This window comes from Doryrhamphus excisus, linkage group LG2 (assembly GCF_037039965.1).
Source record: "Doryrhamphus excisus strain RoL-2023G ecotype Guam linkage group LG2, RoL_Dexc_Guam_v1.1, whole genome shotgun sequence".
In the NCBI taxonomy this organism is placed as follows: domain Eukaryota; kingdom Metazoa; phylum Chordata; class Actinopteri; order Syngnathiformes; family Syngnathidae; genus Doryrhamphus; species Doryrhamphus excisus.
The window spans coordinates 24101221-24122569 of record NC_136358.1 but is presented as its reverse complement, the minus strand read 5'-3'; the positions used below and the strand labels follow the sequence as shown (position 1 = coordinate 24122569).

The window sequence follows — 21349 nt, the reverse complement described above, 5'->3', positions numbered from 1 at the left end:
AACGTGAATGTTGGGATAAAACGTGAACGTTGGGATGAAACGTGAAATTTGGGATGAAACGTGAACGTTGGGATAAAACATGAATGTTAGGATGAAACGTGAACGTTGGGATGAAACATGACTGGTAGGATGAAACTTGAACATTGGGATGAAACATGAACGTTGGGATAAAACGTGACTGGTAGGATGAAACTTGAACGTTGGGATGAAGCGTGAATGTTGGAATGAAACGTGAACGTTGGGATGAAACGTGAACGTTGGGATAAAACGTGAACATTGGGATAAAACGTGAAAATTGGGATGAAACGGGAACGTTGGGATGAAACGTAAACATTGGGATAAAATGTGAACATTGGGATGAAACGTGAACGTTGGGATGAAACGTGAATATTGGGATAAAACATGAACGTTGGGATGAAACATGAACTTTGGGATAAAACATGAATGTTGGGATGAAACGTGAACGTTGGGATGAAACATGAACGTTGGGATAAAACATGAACTTTGGGATAAAACGTGAAAGTTGGAATGAAACGTGAACGGTAGGATGAATCGGAATCATCGTGGGGCGTGTGAAAGCTGAGCCAATTCCCTGAGGGACTCCCAAAGGTATTAACGAAGTATTCTGTCATTTGACCATGTACTTGTATTTAGGGACACCTAAGGATACATGAGCGAAAGTACATACATTTTAAAATAAATGGATTCAAGTCAAAAGTTAAAATACAAGTTAATATATAATATAATACAATATTATATATAATATATATAATATATACATTTTCCATGTTTTGTCATTTAAAAATACCAGTTGAATGTATTATAAGTATGTACAGTATGTTGTGCGTATTGATAGCAGTATATTTTGTAGTAGCGTACCTGCTGTGTGCTGGCATGTCCAGGTGAGGAAGAGGAGGCTGTGCTGCAGGCGAGGTGGGATGAAGGGCAGGCGGAGCCCTGAGACTCGTCGCTGTGGTTCTGATCTGGAGACAAACTCTCGCTGCTGCTGTCCTCCTCAAAGGCGTACGAGTCCTCCTGCTTGGGGAACTTGCCGTGGTTTACTGCCAAGAGAGGTGGAACGTTAGCGTCTTCATGACCTCCACACCTCCATTTTCTTCTCCATCATGGAGCTTGACCCTCATGTGACCTTCTTGTCGCTGCTTGCCTGCCACAGGTACATTGCACACCTTCATGCACTGTAGTGGAATCTGTCATTGATGCGTTTTGACTTGACTCCAGGGAGACCCTGGATTGTTCATGTCTTACCATCACCATGGCAACCATGATTCTCGTCTGTAGTAGCCTCAGACTGGCTGTTGTTCCTAAACCGTGTGACCCCGTGCCTCGCATGTCTCACTGACACTTGCTAGCACCCTCGACGTGGACGTGCTCCGCTGCGCCACGTCCTCATTGGTCGGGCTGATTGCAGCCTCCGCTGTGATTGGAGGAGCCGAGAGCGGCTATCTGAGAGGGAGCTGGTGTTGATGCCAGATTGGCTTTTTGCATCCAAACACGTGACGCTAAGGACAGAGACCTGCTTTCAATCATGGCACCCGACTCATGGAACCCCTTGACCCCCGCAAACACACACACACACACACACACACACACACACACACACACACACACTGTTCCTCTGCAGGACACATGCCTCCATATCGCTTCCATTCAATCAGAAGTTAGAAGTCTAGGAAGCAGACAGAAGGGAAATAAAATAAATGGTCTAGCATTCGTGATCAATGGAGCAGAAACATCCAAAGGTCCAATGACAGGGACAAACTACTAAACTACTTAACAGTTAAACTAATTAACTACTAAACAACTAAACTACTAAACAACCAAACTACTAAAATGCTAAACAACAAAACAACTAAACTACTAAAATGCTAAACTACTAAACAACTAAACTACCAAAATGTCAAACTACTAAACATTTAAACTACTAAACTACTAAAATGCTAAACTACTAAACATCTAAACTACTAAACAACTAAAGTACAAAAATGCTAAACTACTAAACATTTAAACTACTAAACTAGTAAACAACAAAACTACTAAAATGCTAAAATACTAAACAACTAAACTACTAAACTACTAAACATCTAAACTATTAAACATCTAAACTATTAAACAACTAAACTACTAAAATGTTAAACTACTAAACAACTAAACTACTAAACAACTAAACTACTAAACAACTAAACTACTAAACAACTAAACAACTAAACTACTAAAATGTTAAACTACTAAACAACTAAACTACTAAACAACTAAACTACTAAACAACTAAACTACTAAAATGCTAAACTACTAAACAACTAAACTACTAAACATCTAAACTACTAAACATCTAAACTACTAAACAACTAAACTACTAAAATGCTAAACTACTAAACATTTAAACTACTAAACTACTAAAATGCTAAACTACTAAACATTTAAACTACTAAACTACTAAAATGCTAAACTACTAAACATTTAAACTACTAAACTACTAAAATGCTAAACTACTAAACATTTAAACTACTAAACTACTAAAATGCTAAACTACTGAACAACTAAACTACTAAACATCTAAACTACTAAACAACTAAACTACTAAACAACTGAACTACTAAAATGCTAAACTACTAAACAACTAAACTACTAAAATGCTAAACTGCCAAACATTTAAACTACTAAACTACTAAAATGCTAAACTACTAAACATTTAAACTACTAAACTACTAAACTGCTAAACTACTAAACTGCTAAACTACTAAACTGCTGAACTACTAAACAACTAAACTACTAAAATGCTAAATACTAAACATCTAAACTATTAAACAACTAAACTACTAAAATGCTAAACTACTAAACAACTAAACTACTAAAATGCTAAACTGCTAAACATTTAAACTACTAAACTACTAAAATGCTAAACTACTAAACATTTAAACTACTAAACTACTAAAATGCTAAACTACTAAACATTTAAACTACTAAACTACTAAACTGCTAAACTACTAAACTGCTGAACTACTAAACAACTAAACTACTAAAATGCTAAATACTAAACATCTAAACTATTAAACAACTAAACTACTAAAATGCTAAACTACTAAACAACTAAACTACAAAATGCTAAACTACTAAACATCTAAACTATGAAACTACTAAACAACTAAACGCTAAATACTAAACATCTAAACTACTAAACAACTAAACTACTAAAATGCTAAACTACTAACCATATAAACTACTAAACTACTAAACATCTAAATTACTAAAATGCTAAACTACTAAACAACTAAACTACAAAACTACTAAACAACTAAACTACTAAAATGCTAAATTACTAAACAAGTAAAGTAGTAACCAAGTAAACTACTAAACTACTGTCATTGAACGGCATAAAGTCCAACTATTAGCCAAGAGTTGGACTTTATTCAATTCAATGATTCAATCAACATGAAGATGAAATGAAGGCATTTTGGGGTTGAGGTGTTCCAGACTGATTGACACATGTCATGTGATTTGGGGGGAAAATGATGAGAAGCAAAGAAGACAATGTTGGGAAATGCCATAAGGGAAAATGTGGTAGGAATAAAGTCGGGAATAAAGTCTTAAATCTGAGATGAAAAAGGCTGAGGTTGATGCATCCATTTTCTCATCTTTGTTCTTGAATTGGAATGATGAGCAGATGTAGGATCAAATCAACTCTGCTTCTTCCTGCTGCTTTTCGGCCATGATGTTCCTTCCATGTTCCTAGTTGAGCGTGACCGAAGCAGACAAAAGAAGAAGAAGCATGGCAGCTTGGGAGGATGGCGCTGACGGCTGCAGAGACAGCGAGGGGTTAATGGTGCAGGACATCAGCATCTTCGTAGGTGGCTGGCTTGGATGGAGCCGTGCGGCCGTTAAACCAGGAGATCGGTACAAACACACGCGGCGGTAAGCCCGCACACGTGCTCGCTAAGCACTTCTAAAGAAAGAGCGTGGGCCTAAATACAGCTGCTGCTCATCCCGGCGAGGCGCTCGCATCCTTGTTCCGAGGTGGCGTTCACCAGCTGACCGCATCTCGCTTTGCGCAACATGTCGACTGGACGCAAACACAAACCACCGAGCTCCACAGCGCAGGCTCCCATAACAGTGTCAGGAATGATATACACACAGCAGACATCTAAGGAGGCGCCACGTGGGGCGTTATGCTCCAACATGCATTTCCTGGAATCCTACCCTGGAGCTCCTCATACACTTGAACCCCCCCGATAAACAAGGATCCATCCTGGAGCCAAAGAAACAACAACAACCGTGGAAATCAAAGTAGATCAGCTTGGGTTTTACCGTGAATTCCTCATGATCATCACTCATCACTCATCACTCCTATCCGTGTGGAAGTGGTAAGTTTTTGGCTATTTAATTTTAAAGGAAATAACTTGAAGGCTACAGTTTAGGTCGCTAGCTCTCTAGTTTGCGTCTCTAACACAGGGGTCTCAAACACCCGGCCCGCGGGCCAAATGTGGCCCGCAGGACACTAGTTTGAGGCCCCCGCCTTGATATGAAATTTTAATGCTAGTGCGGCCCGCGCAAGTTTAATATGGATGCTGTATGGTATCATGTACCCAGAAAAAATTATTACGTTTGATTAATGTTCATGTTAAAGGTTAAATAACTGTTAATAGTTATCCTCCCTATCCGTGTGGAAGTGGTAAGTTTTTGACTATTTAATTTTAAAGGAAATAACTTGAAGGCTACAGTTTAGGTCGCTAGCTCTCTAGTTTGCGTCTCCAACACAGGGGTCTCAAACACGCGGCCCGCGGGCCAAATGTGGCCCGCAGGACACTAGTTTGAGGCCCCCGCCTTGATATGAAATTTTAATGCTAGTGCGGCCCGCGCAAGTTTAATATGGATGCTGTATGGTATCATGTACCCAGAAAAAATTATTACGTTTGATTAATGTTCATGTTAAAGGTTAAATAACTGTTAATAGTTATCCTCTCTATCCGTGTGGAAGTGGTAAGTTTTTGACTATTTAATTTTAAAGGAAATAACTTGAAGGCTACAGTTTAGGTCGCTACCTCTCTAGTTTGCGTCTCTAACACAGGGGTCTCAAACACCCGGCCCGCGGGCCAAATGTGGCCCGCAGGACACTAGTTTGAGGCCCCCGCCTTGATATTAAATTTTAATGCTAGTGCGGCCCGCGCAAGTTTAATATGGATGCTGTATGGTATCATGTACCCAGAAAAAATTATTACGTTTGATTAATGTTCATGTTAAAGGTTAAATAACTGTTAATAGTTATCCTACCTATCTGTGTGGAAGTGGTAAGTTTTTGGGTATTTAATTTTAAAGGAAATAACTTGAAGGCTACCGTTTAGGTCGCTAGCTCTCTAGTTTGCGAGTTAGCATGTGTCTCAAGACCCTGCAGTTGCGCAATATGTTGTAAATAAAAAGAGTATAAATGTGACTATAGTCGTGTTTTGTCATGTCTACAGGGCTCTAATAATGCTTTGTTCATTTTAATCTGAAAAAAATAATTTGTCTACCCACCAACTATATGTGGTTTATTTTTCATCTTATTTTGTGCAGAAAAATAAAAATTAAGATATTTGAGAACAGTGGAATGTTTTATCAGAGCTTTTATTGTAGAAAATCGGAACCAAAGCACTGAAAAAGTTGGTATATTTTTCTGTTTTTAATAAATGCGTTTTGTTTTTTTTTTTTTTGAAAACCTGATGCGGCCCAGCCTCGCCCAGACCCTAGCTCCAGTGGCCCCCAGGTAAATTGAGTTTGAGACCCCTGCTTTAGACTGTACTGATCAAGAAATGATAATAAATATAATAAATGAAGTACGTATCAAATCCGTATTCAAGTGTCGCGGTTTGAACGGTGGTCGAGCGGTGAGCGGGTGTTGACACAAGTAGTCACAACACAAATGCAACACAAGTCCAACACAGACCTCAATATCCGTCCATCTACGCTTCCCAGATCCGACTCATCAGAAACTGGACTCCAATTCAGTTTGTAATAATCAAACCGTTGAGCTGTACTCGCCTCAGTTCAGGGTCATTACTCCTGCCAGCGCTACCGAAAGACCTGCGGTCGGCCGTCCGTCCAGGCAGGTTAGCCCCAGACGTGATTATTTGTACTGGACTTAGCCGAGCCAGATTGTTGTAGCTGGAAAGCCCACCTGCTGCAGCCCTTTAATTACAGCCAGTTGATTTATTTGTCTAGTAAGTCCACGTCTGGACGTATTCCGAGTATTTGGACAGAGTATGGCTGACGGAAGATAAGAGCAGAGAAACACCCAAGACGTCGCTACCTTTCCGCTTTAATGCATCACATAGGTCAAATGTCAATATTAGTCTCTGACAGCACAACTCAACACAAAGTGTCATGTTGTTATATTGTTACATAGAATTACGGTGGCATCCTTTCTTTTCCCGATATGGCCCTCCCTGGCCCCCCAGGTGTTAGAGCAGGGGTCTCAAACTCAATTTACCTGGGGGCCACTGGATTTTCTACAATAAAAGCTCTGATAAAACATTCCACTGTTCTCAAATATCTTAATTTTTATTTTTCTACACAAAATAAGATGAAAAATAAATAAACTAATCAAGAATAAAGAAAATCAATCAGTAATAAATAAATATTATAATAATAATAATAAAACGGCAAATAATAAAAACTTAAGAAACCACATATAGTTTGTGGGTAGACAAATTATTTTTTCAGATTAAAATGAACAAAGCATTATTAGAGCCCTGTAGACATGACAAAACACGACTATAGTCACATTTATACTCTTTTTATTTACAACATATTGCGCAACTGCAGGGTCTTGAGACACATGCTAACTCGCAAACTAGAGAGCTAGCGACCTAAACGGTAGCCTTCAAGTTATTTCCTTTAAAATGAAATAGCCAAAAACTTACCACTTCCACACGGATAGGGAGGATAACTATTAACAGTTATTTAACCTTTAACATGAACATTAATCAAACGTAATATTTTTTTCTGGGTACATGATACCATACAGCATCCATATTACACATTCATATAAAGGCGGGGGCCTCAAACTAGTTTAAGTCTGGACACATCATATACACACACGTCATTTCATTCATAATTCATCCGTCAATACAAAGAAATACTCCATTTCATCATTATTTTTTTATTCTATTTTTAAATGATATACACAACATATATGACCGACTACTATTACTGTTGCTGCCTACTAACTGATGAAACATAAAGAAGATGCATACATTTCAATAATGGCAAACCATACTGTATGTAATACATAGAAGCCTCATTTCATTCATAATTCACTTAGGATAGAACATAAGAAAAGTCGAATATGAATATGAATTTATTTCATATTTATATCAAAATCATAAAAATTGAATATTTAAAAAAAATTTAAAAGCAGGAAAAATATATTTATTAGAGTAGAATATATTTAAATTGATAGGACTCAACATAAAAGAAATTATATATAAAATATTTGGATTCCATTTTGATTCCATTGAATAAAAATTGTCAGATATTACAGTCCAGACCCGACAGTGATAAATGAATTTCTGCAATATAGGATTCTATGTATTCTATATGTTTATAAATATGTTAATAAATACAATATTTGATTTAAAAAAAAACCTGCTTATGGTTTTTTAAATTAAATGAAAGCACACGGCAATAGTCACTTTTACGCTCCTACTATCCCTGAGCTACTAAGCTAACCAGCTAACCAGTTATCGTCAACATTATTTCCTCTAAACATCAGAAGTAAGGATCGACCGATACATCGACCGGCCAATATATCGGGCCAATTTTTGTGTTCTTTACTTGAATCGGTATCGGCCGATACACACATGAGTTCGCCGATGTATTTTTCAGTGTTTACATTTCAATAAAAATTTGTTTCAACTTGAGACCTGTAATATTTGTTATCATTTTTTCATTTAAATTGAGGGAGCAAAAGCAGTATGGGCTGCAAAATCGGCCATCGGCTAAGTGTGATGGAAAAAAAAACGGTATAGGCATCGGCTCAAAAAAAAAAACATATCGGTCGATCCCTAATAATAAGCCAAAAATTTACCACTTCCACATGGAATGGCAGTATCACTTTATTTTCATCATGTTGGTCACGCCATGGCGGACCTGTTTGGCTTAGGGAAGAAAATCGAGACGGGGAAATTGGGCATAAATGAGAAACGGTCATGTGTCCAAATGACGTGAACCATTTTGTATGGATGAGCAACGTACGCCATGAAGCTCCACCGTCTTCAAGAACAAAGTTGTCACGTTGAAAAGCCATTTGCTGCCCGCATCAACGGTGACATCACGACGTGTTTATAACTCTCCTGCTATCCTAAACACCTCTGCTGTCTCTGCCTGGCCTGATTTAATACAACAATGTTTACACGCCGGGACCAAGCTGTTGTACAATGGCAAGGAGGCGGAGCCTAACATGAAGCCGTCTTTCACCGTTTCAAAACATTCTGCAAAACACATGACACACTTGAAAGCTAACGTTTGGACTGGATTTGTCAAACGTAAACGTATGGCGCATTAAGCGGGAATGATTCCGTTTGTGTTTCTATCCCAAACAAGATGAAACAGTGGTTGAAACCAAGTGGGGGGGTGAGAGATGCCAGTACCACCAAAACCCAACCTAAAAGCACCACCGAGACATAACGCTGATAGAACGTAACCAAAACCGCCCACTGCTGGTACCCAAAAAACAACATCCATCCAACTGTTGAGGGCACATTAGGGGAACATTGAGGGAACCTATGATAGAACCTTCACGCAACCTTCAGAGAACCTAAGAAAACCCTCCTACTGCAAGCAAGGGCCAACTGACACATGCACAAAACCAAAGCAAAAGCTTCAAATATGAAGATTGCATATTGTAGGGGCACAGGGAAAAGTTTATGGAATGGGACACATCTTTGATGCTGGAATGGTTTGGGTGGATTAAAATGTGGAAGCGTTCATTTCAAGGACTGAGATGATGCAGCTGTCCGTCAGTCCATTCATCCATCCAACCATCCATCCATCCTGACATGTGCAACCCAAGTGAGGATAAACATGATGGATGGATGGATGGATGGGTAGATGGTGGTTGGATTGATGGATGCATGCCTGGATGGATGGATGGATGCATGGGTGGATAGATGGATGGATGGGTGGGTGGGTGGTGGGGGGTGGATGGATAGATGAATGGATGCATGCATGCATGGATGGATTGAAGGATGGATGGATGCATGGATGCATGGGTGGATGGATGGATGGATGCATGGGTGGATGGATGGGTCAGTGGATGGATGGATGGATGGATGCATGAATGGATGGATACATGGATGGGTTGATGGATGCATAGATGGATGGATGGATGGATGCATGGATAGATGGATAGATGGATGGATGGATGGATGCATGGGTGGATAGATGATGGATGGGTTGGATAGATGAATGGATGCATGCATTCATGGATGGATGGATGGATGCATGGGTGGATGGATGCATGGGTGGATAAATGGATGGATGCACGGGTGGATGGATGGGTGGGTGGATGGATGCATAGGTGGATGGATGGATGGGTGGATAGATGGATGCGTGGATGGGTGGATGGATGCATGGATGGATGGATAGATGGATGGATGGATGGATGGATGGATGGATGCATGGGTGGATGGATGCATGGGTGGATGGATGGATGGATAGATGCATGGGTGGATGGATGGGTGGGTGGATGGATGCATGGGTGGGTGGATGGGTGGATGGATGCATGGATGGATGGAAAGATGGATGGATGGATGCATGGGTGGATGGATGCATGGATGGATGGATAGATGATAGATGGATGGATGCATGGATGGGTGGATGGATGGATGCATGGATGCATGGATGGGTGGATGGATGGATGATGGATGGATGGATGGACAGATGGATGGATGGACGGACAGATTTCACTGGATGATACCTGAACACCCTTGGTTTTCAAACCGCCTTATTTCCACTGACTCTTCCTTCTCTGCAGGCTTCAGGATCTTAGGGAGGTCTTGGACAATGTCCTCTCCTGAAATGTCCTCAACATCTCACAACATCATTTCAATTCAAGCTAGGAACAATGTGTGTGTGTGTGTGTGTGTGTGTGTGCTGCAGCTCCAAGTTGGAGGTTGTTACTCACGAGGCATGATGCCTTGGTCTGCCAGCTGCTCTCGTGTCCTCCTCTGCTGAAGTCTTAACTGTAGCACTACGTGGGGGGGTGGGCAGACAGACAGCGAAGATGAGGGGCCAGAAGGTGAACAATAGGAAGGATAGATGGAAAGAAAGGGACAGTAAAAACAAACATCAGGGAGTAGCAGAGAGCATCATTGTAGTACACGGACAGCAGAATCGTGGCTGAGGGGGAACGTGTACGGTACACGCGTACGGACGTAGAATGGACACGCTTGCCAAAATGGGGAAAAACCCAAAGCAGTTTGGTCACAAATATTTCTGCGAGCAGGATGTCGGCAGTGATAAACACGCTCCTGCCTTTAAACACATCTGCTGTGTGTGTGTGTGTGTGTGTGTGTGTGTGTGTGGTCCTCAGGGTGTGTTTGTGTGGGTACAGTGAAGGAGGGAGTGTGGGGTCAGAAACATCAAGACTCCCCCAGGTCTGCCTTCCATTGTCTTGCTGAGGGTCTTCACTCCAATGGCTGGAATGGTGTCTGCTCCTACTACTCATCATCTGCTTCTAGCGGTCCACTCATTCAAACCCAGCCATTTGTCCAAACACCTCCCATCATTCACCCAAATCCTATAAATCTAATCCTATAACTATAATCCTATAACCCTACTCCTATAACCCTAACCCTTTAACCCTAACCCTTTAACCCTAACCCTTTAACCCTAACCCTAGCCCCCTTCCGGTGGGGACAGGAAGTCAGAAGTGGTCCCAAACGAAAGCCCGTGCCAATTTATGGGGGGGGGGGGGTCGGCCTCGGGAGAAACGCCCTAGGACGTATCGGTCTCGAGTTATTCGCTTATGATAGCAGCTATCAAGACCTCCTTCACCCCTATACCTAACCCTAACCCTAACCCCTAACCCCCAAACCCTAACCCTAACCCAGCTGTCAAGACCTCCTTCACCCCATACCTAACCCTAACCCTAACCCCTTAACCCTAACCCCTAACCCTAACCCAGCTATCAAGACCTCCTTCACCCCTATACCTAACCCTAACCCTAACCCCTTAACCCTAACCCCTAACCCTAACCCAGCTATCAAGACCTCCTTCACCCCATACCTAACCCTAACCCTAACCCCTTAACCCTAACCCCTAACCCAGCTATCAAGACCTCATTCACCCCTATACCTAACTCTAAACCTAACCCCCTAACTCTAACCCAACCCCCTAACCCTAACCCTAGTTATCAAGACCTCCTTCACCCCCAACCCTAACCCCTAACCTAACCTATAACCCTCATCTTTTAACCCTAATCCTACAACCCCAATCCTTTAGCCCTAATCCTATAACCCTAACCCTTTTACCCTAATCCTATAACCCGAACCCGAACCTTTACCCTAATCCTAACCGTATAACCCTAACCCTTTAACCCGAACCCTTTAACCCTAACCCTTTAACCCCAATCCTATAACCCTAATCCTATAACCCTAATCCTATAACTGTAATCCTATAACTATTACCCTTTAACCCTAATCCTATAACCCTAACCCTATAACTAATCCTATAACTCTAACCCTTTAACCGTAATCCTATAACACTCATTCCATAACCAAATAACCTAAACCTATAATCCTAATCCTATAACCATATAACCTAATCCTATAACTATAATCCTACAACCCTAATCCTATAACTCTAATCCTACAACTCTAACCCTTTAACCCTATTCCTACAACTCTAACCCTTTAACCCTAACCCTATAACCCTTATTTCATAACCCTATAACCCTAAACCTATAATCTAATCCTGTAACCATATAACCTAATCCTATAACACTAATCCTATAACCCTAACTCTATAACCCTAACCCTATAACTCTATAACCCTAATCCTACAATCCTATAACCCTATAATCCTAATCCCTGGACCCCATCCCTAAACCCTAAACCAGGGGTGTCCAAACATAGTAAAAATATCAAAAGGTTTCCCTTTTCTTCTTGAACATTCCACCTCTCTGCTACTGAAATGATATTCTTTTAAAGGCGACCTGTTATGCTCATGTTATGCTTTGTATTGAGTGTGGCTCCTATAGAGGAGCTTCACACAATAACCCGCCTTCCACTGGGCCAGCTCATCACCAGGCTGTGGTTATGCAACATGAGGCGCTCGTCACGTAGAGGATGCCGTTGTGGAATAGAAGACAAAGCGGAACGCACCGTGGTCAAGCAGGTGTTTTCAGTCTACAAGCCTCCACATCGTCTAGAATGGAAACGCTTGTTCTCCAAGATGATAACTCATTGTGAGAAGCACACCAGCTGCCACAAGTTCTCCCAGCCAGGTGGCGTCATCACGTCACATATCATTTCCGCCATCCCACCGCTTGGTCTCTTAAAACACACGTGCAGCTTTTCCTGACAATAAAGGCTGTCCAAATGCGACGGCGTGTTTACAAGATGTCAGATTTATGAGCTAAATAAGTCGTCTCTGGTGAAGTGCTAACGACTACACACGGCACCGTGCTGATGTTGCGCTCCGAAGGTGGCGAAGAACAAGAGCTCAATTCCACACTTCATCTTCACTTGCTAATGAGACGGGGGCAGCTTTGTGACACGAAGAGGAAGATGGAGCATCCTAACTTCCTCATTTCCACCACGGACGAGAAAACACACAAGGACAAGGGGGATATATATATAGGTGTATATATGTATATATAAGTATATATATATAGGTGTATATATACACTACCGCTCAAAAATTTAGGAACTTCTTCTAAATTTCTTTGTTTTCCAAAGAAAAACACATTTTCATGCATTTCACAAACAATGAAAATGAATCAAGGGCTGCACAGTGGTTGAGTGGTTAGCGTGCAGACCTCTCAGCCAGGGTTCAATTCCACCCTCGGCCATCTCTGTGTGGAGTTTGCATGTTCTCCCCATGCATGCGTGGGTTTTCTCCGGGTACTCCGTTTTCCTCCCACATTCCAAAAACATGCTAGGTTAATTGGCCACTCCAAATTGTCCATAGGTATGAATGTGAGTGTGAATGGTTGTTTGTCTATATGTGCCCTGTGATTGGCTGGCCACCAGTCCAAGGTATAGACAGCTGGGATAGGCTCCAGCATCCCCTGCGACCCTCGTGAGGAAAAGCGGTAGAAAAATGAATGAATCAGATGATTTTCAAAGAAGGATCTACATTTTTGCATAGAGGCCTACTATCAACAACTGTCAATCTCCTGGTATGGCTGCTAATCCAAGTTCATCATTTTATAAGGCTAATAGATGAATAGAAAACCCATCTAAAAATGTAAAACTAAAACTAAAACCTCTTACCATGCTGTTAACTACACCCTTCAGAGAGCAGCACAAACTGGGTCTAACAAGGACAGAAAAACGCTGCACAACTGTGCAAGAAGAAGTGTGTAGTTTAAGACAAAGACGCCTCACAGGTCGTCACCTGGCAGCTGCACTAAATAGTAGCCGTCAATCACCAGTGTCAGTATCAGCAGGATGCTGGACTTCATGGCAGGATTGCCAAGAAAAAGCCATATCTCAGATTCCAAAATTTTGAGCGGTAGTAGTATATATATATATATATGTCTGTATGTGTGTGTTTATAGTTGAATATATATAGATGTATATATAGGTGTATGTAGGTTAAATAATGATCTAATGTAAAATTATGACTTTATTCTCCTAATATTTGGAGGTTCTTCTTGGAACGTATGGAACTGTGTGAGAAGGTCACCCCTGTTCTGGTGCTTTCTGAGAAACAGAAAGAGGAGCGACTGCAACAGCCAACATTGAAACGGGAATTGGCCTTTTCCCACCTCCAGTGACTTTGGTCTGTTTGGGATGGAATCTACCCAGCAACTCCAGTGGAAACACCGTACAACATTCATTCCAGGATGTTTTTGACACACGCTGTGACGTAATCTCAGTCAGCTCTCCATGGTGCTAATCTAATATCAACACACACGCTGAAGTGAGTTCTTCATCCATTCTTTAAAAGTCAACCAGGCAGCAACATGTTTTATTATTGTAGGCATACTCGGTTATTATCCATCCATCTTGTATGCCGCTTATCCTCACTAGGGTGGGGGTATGCTGGAGCCTATCCCAGCTGTCTTTGGGCAAGAGGCAGGGTACACCCTGGACTGGTGGCCAGCCAATCACAGGGCACATATAGACAAACAACCATTCACACTCACATTCATACCTATGGACAATTTGGAGTCGCCAATGAAGCTAACATGTTTTTGGGATGTGGGAGGAAGCGGGGAGCATGCACAGGGAGAACGTGCAAACTCCACACAGAGATGGCCAAGCGGAGAACCCAAACCAGGGCTTCCCGTCTCCTGCAATTTGGGAATAAACTAAACCACAACGAAAAACCATCATGCTACTATCTGTTACCACGGCAGACTGAGGGACAATAGCGGCATTTGCTGCATTGAACTCATTCAATTCTCTCGCCCGGCGTCAGCTGGGATAGGCTCCAGCATACCCCTGTGACCCTCATGAGCATAAGCGGCATAGAAATTTGGAGCGGGGAAGTGGCACCATGGCTGTTACTGTAAATGATTATGAAAGGCAATTCAAGGTATTAGACAGGGAATGAACTTAAACCAAAACAAACAACAATTTAAATGATGAAATCTAATGAGAGGAATTGACTTAAACCAAGCTACCCTCAGTAATCACATAGCTACGTTTCAGGAATCTACACAACTGTTGCACAACACAAGCGCCACATTTTTGTCCCATTTAAATCAGCCTTTATTTACAAATACAACACAATTAGCTGTTTACATATTCATATTTGGAAGTGAACTACGTGTGTGCATGTGTGTGCGTGTGCATGCCTTCAAATGTCTCTACAACATGCGACCTTCTGCACGCTAACCCTCCCTCCATGCTCACCCACTTCCTCCTTCCTGTGTTTTCATGGTCACGTGATCTCTGCCTTCAAAAAACTGCCATCTAGTGGCCGTTTTTATGGTTTCAAATTACTCTGAAGGTAAATATAAGAGGTTGTTGGGTGGATATCAGCGTACAAATACGTCTTTGGTATTGGAGGAGTTCAAGACACGAGCACAAACACAAACGTGTACTACCTGTTAGCATCATTTTCCCTTGTAGCTATTAATACATACAAATATATTGATCCCGGTTAATCATGATGAATTGATTGGAAAGTGATGGATGAAGATGGTAAGTCATTTGGCCATCCTCCTTATTGAAAGTTAACAAAGTTATCTACTTCCAAGCATTCATTTCACTTCCTACACAGTCGGAATCACAATTGGAATCACAATCGGAATGAATCAGAATCACAATACCCTTTAATGTCATTTTACATAGAGTACAATGAAATAGCAGCTACTCCATTTTCAGTGCAAGGCAATGAAACAATACTAAATATTGAATGTATGCTAGCATACGAAGGCCATGGCTGTCAGTGAATGATGAATGAAGAATTATTAACATTATTGATATTGTCATCCCTTTATTAGCATGCTTAACTGGCTCCTAGATGGCTCCTAGTTATCTCCTAGATGGCTCCTAGATGGCTCCTAGTTAGCTCCTAGATGGCTCCTAGTTAGCTCCTAGTTGGCTCCTACCGAGTTGACTCCTAGTTGTCTACTAGTTGACTCCTAGTTGTCTCCTAGTTGTCTACTAGTTGACTCCTAGTTGACTCCTAGTTTTCTCCTAGTTGTCTACTAGTTGACTCCTAGTTGTCTCCGACCTAGTTGTCTCCTAGATGGCTCCTAGTTGTCAACTAGTTGACTCCTAGTTGGCTCTTAGTTGGCTCCTACCTAGTTGGCTCTTAGTTGTCTACTAGTTGACTCCTAGTTGTCTCCTACCTAGTTGTCTCCTAGTTGTCTACTAGTTGTCTCCTACCTAGTTGTCTCCTAGTTGTCTTCTAGATGGCTCCTAGTTGTCTCCTAGTTGTCTCCTAGTTGTCTCCTAGTTGTCTACTAGTTGTCTACTAGTTGACTCCTAGTTGTCTCCTACCTAGTTGTTTCCTACCTAGTTGTCTTCTGTTGTCTCCTAGTTGTCAACTAGTTGTCTCCTAGTTGTCTCCTAGTTGACTCCTAGTTGTCTCCTAGTTGTCTCCTAGTTGTCTACTAGTTGTCTACTAGTTGTCTCCTACCTAGTTGTTTCCTACCTAGCTGTCTTCTGTTGTCTCCTAGTTGTCAACTAGTTGTCTCCTAGTTGTCTCCTAGTTGTCTACTAGTTGTCTACTAGTTGTCTACTAGTTGACTCCTAGTTGTCTCCTAGTTGTCTCCTACCTAGTTGTTTCCTACCTAGTTGTCTTCTGTTGTCTCCTAGTTGTCAACTAGTTGTCTCCTAGTTGTCTCCTAGTTGACTCCTAGTTGTCTACTAGTTGACTCCTAGTTGTCTCCTACCTAGTTGTTTCCTACCTAGTTGTCTTCTGTTGTCTCCTAGTTGTCAACTAGTTGTCTCCTAGTTGTCTCCTAGTTGACTCCTAGTTGTCTCCTAGTTGTCTCCTAGTTGTCTCCTAGTTGTCTACTAGTTGACTCCTAGTTGTCTCGTACCTAGTTGTTTCCTACCTAGTTGTCTTCTGTTGTCTCCTAGTTGTCAACTAGTTGTCTCCTAGTTGTCTCCTAGTTGACTCCTAGTTGTCTCCTAGTTGTCTCCTAGTTGTCTCCTAGTTGACTCCTAGTTGTCTCCTAGTTGTCTCCTAGTTGTCTACTAGTTGTCTACTAGTTGACTCCTAGTTGTCTCCTACCTAGTTGTTTCCTACCTAGGTGTCTTCTGTTGTCTCCTAGTTGTCAACTAGTTGTCTCCTAGTTGTCTCCTAGTTGACTCCTAGTTGTCTCCTAGTTGTCTCCTAGTTGTCTCCTAGTTGTCTCCTAGTTGTCTCCTAGTTGTCTCCTACCTAGTTGTTTCCTACCTAGTTGTCTTCTGTTGTCTCCTAGTTGTCAACTAGTTGTCTCCTAGTTGTCTCCTAGTTGTCTCCTCGTTGACTCCTAGTCGACTCCTAGTTATCTCTAGCTGACTCCTAGTTGGCGAGGTGGCAGCAATGCTACACAGATGACACAGCCATCCTGATCACATGACCTAAATAGTGAAAAATGGCCGATACTGAGAGGGAGGTGTTTACAAAAATGGCTGGGATTGAACGAGTTCCAATATTTCTGCAAGCCACGGCTAGACTGATGAGGCCAATGTGGCGTAAAGCATGTACGGCATGTCGTACTGATGGACGTCACAATGACTCCTGATTGGACCAAATCAACATCAGCGTGGCTTCAGGTGGACAGAGACTTTTGAAAAGAACGTTTCCAACCACACTATGTAGCTTTAAGTGTGAAAAGGCCTTGTGGAAAACATCCGTGTTGGTGTGGACATGACCTACATCCCAGCCTCTGGTGCTCCCCTGAGCACCGGGGGTCATTTCCCACCCTGCCGGTCTACTCTAAACAACTCCGGAGGAAGAGCCCCATTTGTCTGCCATTAGAGCTCATTGAAACGAGAGACGCTAGGAAAGGTAAGACTGCTTTGGACGTCCTATCTCTGCTGCCATCAGTTACACTTTCCTCAGGGAGGGGGCAGTGTTGGTCAGAAATACACACAAATGCGCAATGAAGTCATTACACAAACACAGAAACACAGCTCCCAATGATTTCATAGTGGGGTGTTTGTGCGAGTGATGGAGAACACACAGATGGATCTTTATGAGGTGTGGATCTAAGTTGGTGAACTTGTGTTACAGGTGACAAATGGCATCAGAAGTCACATAAAAGTCAAGTCAAATTTGTTGGAAGAAAAATGACTTCCAGTTTTTACTACTTTCCTGATGCTGCGGGAGGCTCCAGTATACCCTAGTGAGGATAAGCGGCATAGATGCGTTGAGCTACCACCTCGGGTAATAAACACAGAATTTCTTACTTTATCCAAATCCCGTTCACTAGTAGTGTTGACTAGGTGGAACTAGTAGAGACAAAATGCTATTGAACACACCACATTGTCTTCAAAAGTGTCCTTATTTTGTTTGCTGTTTTCTTGTTAAATTCTATTTATTAGGATGTGTCCCCCGTGCCTGACTTTGGACACCCCTGACATATACACAAATATATATACCCCAGAAACATCTGCCACTGCTGTGTGTTTAGAATTCAACTCAGACCAGGTACACACACACACACACACACACACACCAGTAAAAAAAAGTCAGGTTATGTTAAAAATGATATAATAAGTGATGATATAATAAGTCAAAATATGATGGGAATAAAGCCCTGATGATGAGAATTACATTTAGGAAAAGCAACGTTTAAAAAAATGGAGAACAACAGAATAACAAGAATAAAGGGAAAAATATGAAGAGAAATAAGAGGAATAAATCTTCTTTCTTAGAAGTTGTAATATTGCGGAAAACAAATAAAAGGACAAATAAAGTTGATTATTTTTGTAAAAATAGTTGTTATAGTTGTTAAACATGTTATGAAAGTCATACAACTAAAATCAGTCAAAGTATTAGGGAATAAAGTCCTAATTACAGTAAAGTCTCGTTATATCGTGGGAGTCGGAAAAAATACCGATATAACCGGACTATCCATATATCCGATCCTGTGCCGAACTGCATTAAAAGTGGGCAATAATGCACTCGACATTGTTCTATAGTATAGAACAATGTCGAGCAGCTTAAATCAATCTTTGCTTAAGGATTTCAATACCAAAAAAGAACACGGCGAACGGCTGCTTCCAGTCAACTTTATTTTTCACACTTCCACCACCAGAGCGCAGCACACACACCGATTCCCGCACTTCCTGGTTCACAGGTCATGCTCAACCCGCCCCACATAGCTGGCCAAACACATGCCTGCAACAGAAGAACCAACGAACGCCAGCATGTACATATGAAAAACAGTGATTATTGCAAGCGATAAAAAGATATCTGAATACAACACAATTAAATACATGTATTTGTACGCTTGTGTCTTCGTTGGAATAGGTGTGTATGCTATGTCAGTTGGTTCTTCTGTTTTTGGTATTGAAATCCTTAAGCAAAGATTGATTTAAGCTGCTTTTGTATCGATATAAGCAGACCAAATTGGCTGGCGGGAGATGAAAAGGGCATCGTAGTAACCGGATTATCATAATAACCGGGTATCGTACTAACAGAACTAATTATATCATAAAAGACTAGAAATTTGCCGGGAAATGAAAATAGTATCGTAATAAGTAGTAATTCATTATAACCGAGACTTTACTGTATGTAACAGAAGAAATGTTAACTATTTGGGAACAGAAGCAAAAATAGGACAAATAAACAGCTGTAACAATAGAGAAAAAGTACTCCCCAGGAGTAAAGTGGCAATAAGCTGAGAAGTAGAGCATGGAGTCGGAATGTGAAAGGAAAGACATTCTTTTAAAGTGGTCACATGATGACAAGAAAGACACAAGATGACAGGAATAAAGGGAAAATAGTATGAGAATAAAGACCAGGTACACACACACACACACACACACACACACACACCAGTAGAAGTCCACCATTAGCTTCCAATTGGAGCTCATGAAGATAACCTTCCACCTCGCAGCAGCATATCATCTCCCTTATCAGCGGCCTTCCAGCCTTCCAGCCTTCCAGTGTCAAACGTGCTCGCCTTCCCAACAAGTGCAGCAACCTGCCTGAGAGGATGCTATGGAAGGTGGGCCAGAATGGTTCTACAGGAGGGTTTGCACCGAACGCTATTCCACCTACTATTAGCCACTAATTAACGAGCCAAAATTGCTGAAAAAACATCAACATTTCAACTTGAAAGTTGGGCTAGAAGATGGCGAATGGCGGAATATGGAAATATAAAATATAGAAGGTCTGTCTTACCTGATCTGAACTTGCTTCGTATCAGGATTGAGTGCTCAGAGCCCAGAAGAGTCATAATGCTCTGCAGTAGAGTTCCAGGGGTGAAAAGTTGCAAGGTACAGTCATGCACACCTGGCCCCCCCCCTCGGCGGAGATGAGACGGGGCCTATGGTCGAGGACAGATGTCGAAGAAAGTTGAAGAGGCGCTAAGCAGAGTCTGTGGCGGAGTTTACTCTAGCAAGCACATCTGAGCGTTGCCGTGGATGCTTTGGTCCCATCGAAGCCCCCAGCTCTGAGGTCTGAGTCAGGGGGGGAGCGTACAGAGATATGCCCTGCTCTGGGAGGGGCCAGGCGCTACAGTCCCGCCTGTAGAGGAGCCGGAGGCTGGACGGGGCTGCGGCTGATGACTTCTTCCTCCCTTGATAGCGGTGTAAATATATCTGCCTATCAGCCCTGCCGTGTGATTGGACGACAGAGTCAGATAGACAAACATCCAGCTGGAACGTTCCTCGACACTGTGGATGGACCAGACTTCTTCCTGGGGGCCTTGCACGCATGCGTGCGTTGGGAAAAGAACCACTGCAGTCTTTTTGGCCTGCACCAACTTCTAAAACTTTAACATGGAAACAACATCAGTCATTTTACTTCAACTGAGTCTAAATATCAAGATGGAAAAGTTGGAATTTCATGAGAATAATGTGGGAATATTAGGAGAAAAAAATCACCTCCTTTTAGCAGCATAAGTAAATAGTAAATAGGCAAATAAATAGTAAATACTACAGAAAGATGTTGTTTTCTAAAAGTCACAATATTATGAAGAACAAAGGAAAACAAAAGACAGTTTTGGAAAGTTAGGTTGCAGAAAAGAAGAAAGCTGGAATATTTGACAAATTAAAAAAAAGCTGTACGTTTACTGGAATACTCAAAGTAAAAATATAAAAAAAGTAAAAAGTACTCTAATGACTTTAAAACCACACATAAAGTTGTCATGTTTGGAAAGTCAGGTTATGTTAAAAATGATATAATATTAGTTTCTGTGGTACTGTACCAAGTCATTGCTTCTATGGTACCGTACCAAACTATAAATTCTATGGTACCGTACCAAGCTTCTATAGTACTGTACCAAGCCATCGCTTCTGTGGTACTGTACCAAGCCATCGCTTCTATGGTACTGTACCAAGCTCCTGTGGTACTGTACCAAGCTCCTGTGGTACTGTACCAAGCTTCTGTGGTACTGTACCAAACTTCTGTGGTACTGTACCAAGCTCCTATGAAACTGTACCAAGCTCCTGTGGTACTGTACCAAGCTTCCGTGGTACTGTACCAAGCTTCTGTGGTACTGTACCAAGCT

The 21349-nt window shown here is 41.6% G+C and overlaps 1 protein-coding gene across 5 annotated transcripts in view; it reads right to left on the bottom strand.

The window, feature by feature from the left end:
• myocd (myocardin) overlaps positions 1-21349 on the bottom strand; it is a 123625-nt gene that overhangs the window by 8768 nt on the left and 93508 nt on the right. For 2 of the 5 annotated variants that reach the window (XM_078788887.1, XM_078788888.1), the window contains exons 2-3: positions 10178-10243; positions 880-1061 (exon numbers count right to left, since the gene is read on the bottom strand). In XM_078788887.1, coding sequence (XP_078645013.1) covers positions 880-1061; positions 10178-10243 — 248 coding nt within the window. Of the gene's footprint in view, positions 1-879; positions 1062-10177; positions 10244-15080; positions 15336-20019; positions 20138-21349 lie in introns of those variants that run through there. The other 3 variants (XM_058061386.2, XM_078788889.1, XM_058061388.2) reach the window with 3 other exon arrangements.